The 8726-nt window shown below is 40.2% G+C and overlaps 1 protein-coding gene across 1 annotated transcript; it reads right to left on the bottom strand.

The window, feature by feature from the left end:
- Positions 1–386: 386 nt before the first annotated feature.
- LOC112086567 (zinc finger BED domain-containing protein RICESLEEPER 2-like) lies at positions 387–1443 on the bottom strand. Its single transcript, XM_024155535.1, has 2 exons — positions 1293–1443; positions 387–1237 (listed from the first exon to the last, which is right to left on the bottom strand). Exons 1-2 carry the CDS (start codon positions 1441–1443, stop codon positions 387–389), a joined length of 1002 nt encoding a protein of 333 aa, XP_024011303.1.
- Positions 1444–8726: the final 7283 nt, after the last annotated feature.

Raw genomic sequence — 8726 nt, 5'->3', positions numbered from 1 at the left:
AGTGCTAAAGGCAGCCTCGGATGCCACTGAAGACACCTGCATTGCAAGAACATCCTTCACAACCAGTGAGAGAACCGGAAACTTAGAACTGTTTCTACTCCACCACCCTAAGATATCATCCTCGGCACCTTTCACCAACCTTGGTTTGTCTACAGGTTCTTTTAAGTACAACTCCAGCTCATTTGTTGTTGTCTCTTCAACTCCTGTTTCTTCTAAAAGCTCGTCGTATATGCTATCCATTCTCTTATACCCGACACCATTTCTGAACATCTTTTCTCATACACTTGAGACTGAGAAGATGACCCTTGCGACTGAGATCCTAAACCAGAAGCAGTAGTACTAGTAGTAGTTTTTGCAACTAGACTACTATACTCCTCATACAAAGACTACAGGATAAGCTCGGCTAAATCATAGAGATGGATAGCCTCTGAACTTCCTTTCCCATAAAGTGATTCGAAGCACAGCTCAGCAAACCGCATCTTCTTCCTTGGATCAAAGATTGGTGCCACTATCATAAGCTTGTTCATTTCAACTTTTTCACCAAAGGGATTCCAATACTTTCCTAACTTCTTATTCATAAGATCTGCTTTCTTCATCAATTCCGAATCAGGCCCTGGAGTAGTGCTAATTTCACTAATGTTGGTGGTGATAGTGACAATCTCATTGTACAGTTTATGCGCAGTCACAGAAGTAGAAGCAGACAGAACTAATGTGGAGTTGTAAAATATGACCAGAAACTGAACTAACCTGTCGACTGCTTCCCAATCTGATGAAGTTGGTGGTCCAACTCTCTTTACCCCTTCCACAGTTTCCTCGAAGTAGTCATTATAAGGTTTGTCTTCATCTTTGATCTTCTCAAATGCCATTCTGAACTTCATAGCCTTATCAAGCATGAGATAAGTGGAGTTCCACCTGGTCTTAACATCTAAAGGAAGACTGCCTCTAGTCACCTTCCTTGTTTCCAGCCGAAGGTCAAATGCCTTGACTTTGTTCGTTGAAGACCTCACATAATGCACACCATTCCGTATAGCACTGACACTGCTATATATCTCCTGCAGTCCCTCCCTTACTATCAAATTCAAAATGTGAGTGGCACACCTCAAATGTAGATACTCTCCTTTAGGAACCATTGCATCATCACCAACTAGCTTAAATTTCTCTTTGAATTTCCGCATAGCTGAGCTGTTAGCCGTTGCATTATCAACCGTGATGCAGAATACTCTCTTTATTCCCCACTCTTGCAAACATTCCAGCAAAACATTACAGATAGTCGACCCTTTATGATCCAAGACTCTTGAATCCGATGATCATCTTCTTCATCTTCCAATTCACATCAATGAAATGCGCGGTTACCACCATATAACTTGCTCCAGTATATGGTGCAACCCATATGTCCGTAGTGATTGATAACCTCTGCTTGCTCTCACTTATAATCCTCTTCATTGCTTGCTTACGACTAACAAACATCTGCACAATGTCTCTAGTTGCATTTCTCCGAGACTGAGGAGTGTATAGCATCACCTTTGAACAGAAGGTGCTTCCACGCTAAGCTCTCTATGAAAGCTAAAGGTTGTTCTGCTAAAACAATCATCTCATTTGTAGCTTCCCTAACTATCGCTTCCGATTCCCTAGCAACACCTAGATTCCCATCATTATCAGCTAGCACAGATTGATTACCTTCTTTGTTCGCAGCTCTCCATGCCATGAATGCTTTGCATCCTAATATATGCTTCCGCAGATTTGATGTGCCCGACTTTGTACTACAGCTGAATTCTCTGCAGCAGTAATGACATTTGCATTTGTCGTAGTCATCTTCGTTCCTGGTGAAGTGCTTCCAGACTTTAGACCTTGTTCTCTTCCTCGATCTAGAACCACTGACTCTCACTCCTGACTTGTCTTTCTTCTTCGATTTTTTTGCAGGAATCGGTGTGACATGGTCTTCATCTTCTGTTTCAAAGTCATCGTCTTCATCCATCGGGGTCTGATTAACATCTGATTCTTGTTCATCGCAAGATGCCATCTGCAACAACAATCAAATACACTGATTTACGATGACAAATTTCAAAACATATAAACCCAAAATAAAAATAGAAACTTCAAACCTCTGATTGATTCCGAGAAAATGCAGACAACGGCGGTGCCGGTGAAGGTGAGGGGATACCGTCGTGATCTAGGGTTTCCAGATTTATAATGGGGGATTTCTCTTTTGTAAAAGTGAAAAGAGGAAGAGAAGAAGGATCGGGCAATCGGTGTGTGTTGAGGAGTGGAATCGACAAAATGAAAAAAACAGTCGGCTAAACCTAAAATCATAACTTCAACACACACTTCGGATCTCTCGGGTAACCGATTTTGTTTCGGATATTAACCGGAACCGAACCGAGATCCACGGGTCTACTTGAGGCATATCCATCGGATATTTTACGTATATCCGAACCCGTAACCGAACCGGTTTTTTCGGGTTGGTTTCGGTTCGGGTAATCGGTTCCGGATAAAATGCCCAGGCCTAGTTGCTACGTCTCCCCGGAGAAGTTCTCCCGAAAAATCCACTAAATCCTTAGCTCTATACCGATATATTTACACCTCACTCTTCTCTGCAACTTTACACAAGCTCTCACACTTACACTACTAAAGATTTATCCCCTTATTTATATCCAAGAGGAATATTCTAGATACAAGTTTGTCTCTTAGTAGTCTTTTTACACAGATAAAAAGGAGCTGCTGTAGGCTCTGATCCTCCTATATCAGAAAGCATGCTTGTGTTCCCTCTGCTTGCATGAGATTGTACGAGTTAGGTGGGAAGTCCTTTTCTTGCCTCGGAATTAGAGACTGTCTTCTGTTTCTTCCTTTTGTTCAAAGCCGTTAGAAGACTCTGTCTCAGACTGAGACTTTAGCTGCTTGTAAAGACTCTTTCCCATTCTGAGTCTTTGACCACAGCTCGTCTTTGTTGACTTTTCCTTTGAACCTTTTGCAATAGTATTCAAGTTAACTCTCACAAAACTCCACTTTGGTTTGAATACTTAACCTCAACTTGGTTCTTGATTTAGTGTCCTTGGATTTTCCCCTTCTCTGGATTCTTTTACTCTCCTTAGTGACTTGAAATTATGAGCAGCGCCAAAACCTTTTAAACCTTGCTCACTGGGACAATCTTGGTAAAGATGTCTGCAGGATTCCACAGAGTCGATATTTTTGAAACCTTGATGCTTCCCTCTGCAATCTTATCCCTGATGAAATGCAGACGTACATCAATGTGATTAGTTCTCTCGTGATGCACATAGTTCTTAGACAGAGAAATGGCACTCTGTGAATCACACATGACTTCAACATTTTTTTGTTCAAATCCCAGCTCTGCAACAAGACCCTTTAACCATACAGCTTCTTTCACGACCTCTATTAGTGCCATATATTCAGCTTCTGTTGTAGACAAAGCTACCACCTTTTGTAAACCTGATTTCCAACTGATGACATTACCACCACCTGCAGTGAAAACAAACCCTGTAACTGACCTCCTCTTGTCCAAAACTGCATAGTCAGAATAACAGAACCCTCTGATCTCAACACTGTCTTGTTTCCTGTAACTGAGCTTCAAATCTTGAGACCGTTGATGTACCATAGAACCCACTTTACTGCTAACCAATGATATTTAGATGGCTTGCTCATGAACCGGCTTATAACACACATAGGATATACTAGATCAGGTCTTATACCGATCATGGAATACATGATACTTCCTACCGCGTTTGAATACGGTATAGTCTTCATGTATTCTTTTTGAGCAATCAACTCCTCTTCTGTTGCAGCCTTGAGTATAAAATGAGTCCTCAACGGTGTCTGAACCCTCTTAGACTGATCCATTCTATACATATGCAGAAACCTTCTTCAAATAATTTCCCTTAGACACTTCGAATGTCCCATTCTTTCTGTCTCTTCTGATTTCCATACCTAAGATCTTCCTTGCTTCTCCCAAATCATTCATCTCAAACTCAGAACCCAATAACTTCTTTACTTCTTGAATCTTGCCTTTATCATTTGCTGCAATAAGCATATCATCCACGTACAAGAGCAAATAGATAAAGGTGTTATCTTCAAGCTTCTTGTAGTATATAAAACTGTCGAAGTTGCTTCTCTGATAACCCAAATTATTCATTAAGGCATTGAATCTCTGATTCCATTGCCTTGGTGCCTGTTTCAAACCGTACAGAGATTTCCTCAGTAAGCAAACTTGATATTCTTCTCCATTCTTCACCTGATACCCTTCAGGTTATTCCATCAGTATGTACTCATCAAGATTCCCATGTAATAATGCCGTCTTAACATCGAGTTGCTCCAAATCCAGATCAAGATTAACCACATAAGACAAAATGAGCCTTATGGAGACATGCTTCACAACTGGTGAAAAAATCTCTTGATAGTCGACCCCTTCTTTCTGAAAATTCCCTTTTGCAGCTAACTTTGCCCCAAACATTGGCTTCTCTGATCCTTCTGCCCCTGGTTTTCTCTTGTAAACCCACTTGCAGCCGATAATTTTGCAGTTCTCTGGTTTTTTTTATCAGTGTGAACGTTTGATTATTTTGTTGCGAATGCATTTCATCATCCATAGCTTCTTTCCACTGTTCCCAATCTTTATCTCTCATAGCTGATAACACCGTATTTGTACCCATTTTCACCATTGATTTCAAATGTTTTTTCAAAGGTTTTAATCAGTTTAAGGAACTTTTATTATGATTTCCATGTATTTATAGTTTCAAAGCTCTTTTCAAAAAAATTAGGAAAAATGATGGCAAAATGGAAGAAATCCACTTTTTCAGCTTAGAGTCAGACCGTCAGAAGGTCAGCCTCAAATGAAGACTTTCTAACCGTCTGATCCAGCTAAAATTTGGAGAAAATCAAGAGGAGACAACCAGCTTTTCATAGCACTTTACGTCACGAAGATCCAACGGTGCAATCGAAAGATACATGGAGAAACAATTGACACAATTCACCGGCCTGGGAAGACTCTCACCCGCGGGAAAGTAGAAGTTGACCTGTCCTGGAAGACTTTCACCCCCGGTGGACCTAAGGACGAGCCACAAGGCCCAACATCAAAGCTCACTTCGCCATTCCTCTTCAGAGGAGCCGTAAATGAGACCTGGAAGACCTTAGGACCTATAAATACATTTCTTAGCAGTCCTAAACGGGTGTGTGCTCCTGTAATGAGATTTTGAGCCACCAAACTTTGTTTTTCTAGGGTTAGGCGATGGATATGGGGATTCTTCCCCTGATCCATTGTTATTTCTCTTTTCTATCCTATTAACTTTTTTGTTTCATCTTTTGCATTCTTTCATGTCTTTTATCATTCCTTGCATCATGTAGATTTGTCCCAGAGAGTCAAGTTGTTTGAAGAGTCATTCAATAGGTACACATATCGATTAGGATTTCTAAAGTTCTAAACCATATTCTGGATCTCAACTCTTCTAAGTTGTTCATATTGTATGAGAGTAGATTCATGACCTATTCTCTGAGCCTAGGATTGATCAGAGCCACGAGAGTGCTGTATCAGCTCATCCATACCTAGCTTCAGAAGAATATAGTCGCTATAGGAGTCAAGAGCTACCTGTAGAGAAGATGTGAGCAGACGAATTCAATGTCTAATGCATGATCTTAGTTCTGGCATGAGAGCGAGAGTTAATTGTCAGATCTGAGTGGTTAATTGATTAAGATAGCGAGAGTTGGTTAATCATACACATGTCTATTCTAGTTCCATGCAGATTCCATTAACAGATGAAGATAAATCGCCCAGAAGCTAATTGGAAATGCCACCAAACATCGATTAGAGTAAACCGGAGAAGTCTAAATCACCACCTATGAGTTTAGAGTCTATAGTTTGAGTCGATATGCTTGAGATAGTCTTTTAACAATTCATATGCATTGCATCTTATTTCTTTTGAATATTAGATTAGGTTTAGTTTAGGACTCTTAACCAAAAACCTAAATTTCCATGAGTTTATGACTTTGCTTACTTCCCAGTTTGTTGTTTCTCGCAGATTAGACATCCTCCCTGTGCATCGACACCCTAAGTCATACAACGTACATTTGTGCACTTGCAGACAATAGGGTTTTATAAATTTAAAACTTTTTGAGGACCAACGGGCTTGTTAATAATAAACCCTAGGCCCGCAAGCCCATCAATAGCGTCATCATAGCAATACAGCTCAGGATAACCTCCATCTTTTGTCACCACCAATGCAAAGCCTGATAAGAAATCTTCATCAAGTTCCACTAGATTCAAATCATTGAACTTTCCAGGTCTTCTAGTGACTCTTCTTTCTCTGCCTCTTGCTAATTGATAGTTTCTGATATCATTTCTAGATTGTGAACTCTCTTCTTCTTCTTCTTCATTGTCTTTAGTACTTGAGTGATGTTCTTCCTCTTGATCCCTTTCTGAACTCTCATCAGCTCCACCTAGATCCTTGAAGTTACCACTATTAACTTCATAGATCAAAGGAAACCTTGAGCTTTGAATTTCTGTTCCAGACTCTGATTATTGATTCAGGTGCTCGTACATCTTGTCCTCTTGAAAGATAGCATTTCTCGACGCGATGCACTTCTTCTCTTTAACTAACCAGAAGTTATACCCTTTTACTCCGCTAGGATATCCGATGAAAACTGCTTTCTTTTCCCTAGGAATTAGCTTTCCCTGGTCACTGTGAATGTAAACCACTGATCCAAATACTCTCATCTCATCATAACTTGGCTTCACTCCCGTCCAGATCTCTTCAGGGATTTCAAAATCAACTGCAAACGATGGTGATTTGTTGATTTGGAACACTACAGTTGCTGCAGCTTCAACCCAGAACCTCTTAGGTAAACCAGACTCGCTTAGAACACTTCTGACTTTGTCTAGGATGGTTTGATTCATCCTCTCAGCAATTCCATTTTTCTGTGGAGTGTAAGCACAAGTTTTGTTTCTTTGCAAAACTCGTCAAATTCTCTATTGCAGAACTCAAGTCCATTATCGGTTCTAAGAGTCTTGATCTTTCTTCTGAGTTGGTTCTCCACCATCTTCTTCCAATCTACACACTTTCCACAGACCTCATCTTTCTTATTGAGAAAATAAATCCAGGTCTTTCTTGAGTAATCATCTATGAATGAGATCAAATATTGACACTTTCTGAATGACAATGGAACATTTGGTGATCCCTACAGATCAGAGTGAATGTAATCCAACTTCTCTTTTGTTACATGTTTTCCTGTTCCAAAACCGACTCTGTGTGTCTTTCCATAGACGCAATCTTCATAGAAAGATATGTCTGTGACTCTAGTCTTGTACCAGTAATCTTTCTTGAGTAAAGCTTTCATTTCTTTATGAATCATGTGTCCAAATCTTCGATGCCATAACCGTGTTTCATCTTTAGGACCAACAGAGACACTTGCTTCACCGGTGAGGACTGATCCGCTGAGTATGTAGAGCGTGTATGTCTTCTTTCCCTTAATAAGTATCCTGCAACCTTTGTTAATCTTCATAACTCCATCTCTAGACTGAAACCAACATCCCTGATCCTCCAAAGTGCCAAGAGATATCAGATTCTTGGACATCTGAGGTACATATCTCACATTAGTTAAAGAATAATTGAGTTGTCTTCATTCTTGATCCTAATGCTTCTGATACCTTTGACTGCAGAGTAAGTGTCATTTGCCATTCTGACTTTTCGTGAGCCTGCTTCGTTTAACTCCAAAAAACTAATCTTTTCTTGGTGTCATGTGAAAATAACAGCCTGTATCCATGATCCACCTCTCTTTCAGTTCATCTCCAAGTGACAGCAAAACCTCTTAGACCATTAGCTCTGCAGCATCTTGAACTTGTCCTGTAACGTTGGACGATTCACCAGTATCTTTCTGCTTGTTTCTCTCCTTCCAAACAAAATAATGATTCTTGTAATGACCATCTTTACCACATATCCAGCATGTCTTCTTCTCTTTAGACTTTGACCTCTGCTTCTGCTTGCTTTTGTCAACCGGTTCTCTCTTTTTTCTGATCTTCCTCTGTCTTGAACGAATAGACCACTGGCTCCCTACTCAAGCTCCTTGGATCTGACTGCTCCAATAATCTCATCCAAAGATAGAGATGTCTTTCCATATTTCAGTGTGTCCTTAAGTTGCTCAAATGGCTTTGGAAGAGCCATGAGCAAGATAATAACCTGATCCTCATCAGAGACAGACACTTTAACATGTTCCAGATCTATTATTAACCTCAGAAAATCATTTATATTCTCCTCAATCGTCATACTATTGGTCATACTATAACCGTAGAGCTTTTGTTTAAGATAGATGCAATTAGGTAAGGAATTAGCTATGTAAAGCTGATATAGTACCTTTTACATGGCTGTAGCTGTTTTCTCCTTGATGATTTTCCTAAGGATATTATCTCCAACGCTTAAGATAACTGTGGATCTGACCTTCTTCATCTTCTCTGACAGGGATCTCTCTGCAGTAACCTCGTCCATGAAGACCTTCACTGTAGCTTTGACTGTTTCTGCAGACGAGTCTCCTGATTCTTGAGCTTCGTCTTCTATCAAACATTTTGCTAATCCCAATATCTCGATATGAGCTAGCAGCTTCTCTTTCTAGAGCATGTAGTCTCCCTTCCCATCGAACCTCTCCACCTCCATTCTTGCTGAAGACATCTTTCCTCAGACCTTGAGATGGAAACTCCAAACCTGGAGCTCTGATACCAATTTGTTAGGGTTTTA

Source organism: Eutrema salsugineum, unplaced genomic scaffold (genome assembly GCF_000478725.1).
Source record: "Eutrema salsugineum unplaced genomic scaffold, Eutsalg1_0 scaffold_2, whole genome shotgun sequence".
NCBI classification, from domain to species: Eukaryota; Viridiplantae; Streptophyta; class Magnoliopsida; order Brassicales; family Brassicaceae; genus Eutrema; species Eutrema salsugineum.
The sequence above is the reverse complement of the archived record's forward strand: the minus strand, read 5'-3'. Positions and strand labels throughout refer to the sequence as shown.

Bases quoted from the DNA above. Each gene is read 5' to 3' on its own strand.
- LOC112086567 (XM_024155535.1), bottom strand. From the start codon at position 1,443: ATGAAGAGGATTATAAGTGAGAGCAAGCAGAGGTTATCAATCACTACG. The intron at 1,238-1,292 runs GTCTTGGATCAT...AATGTTTGCAAG, and splicing joins GATGATCATCGGATTCAAGA to AGTGGGGAATAAAGAGAGTA.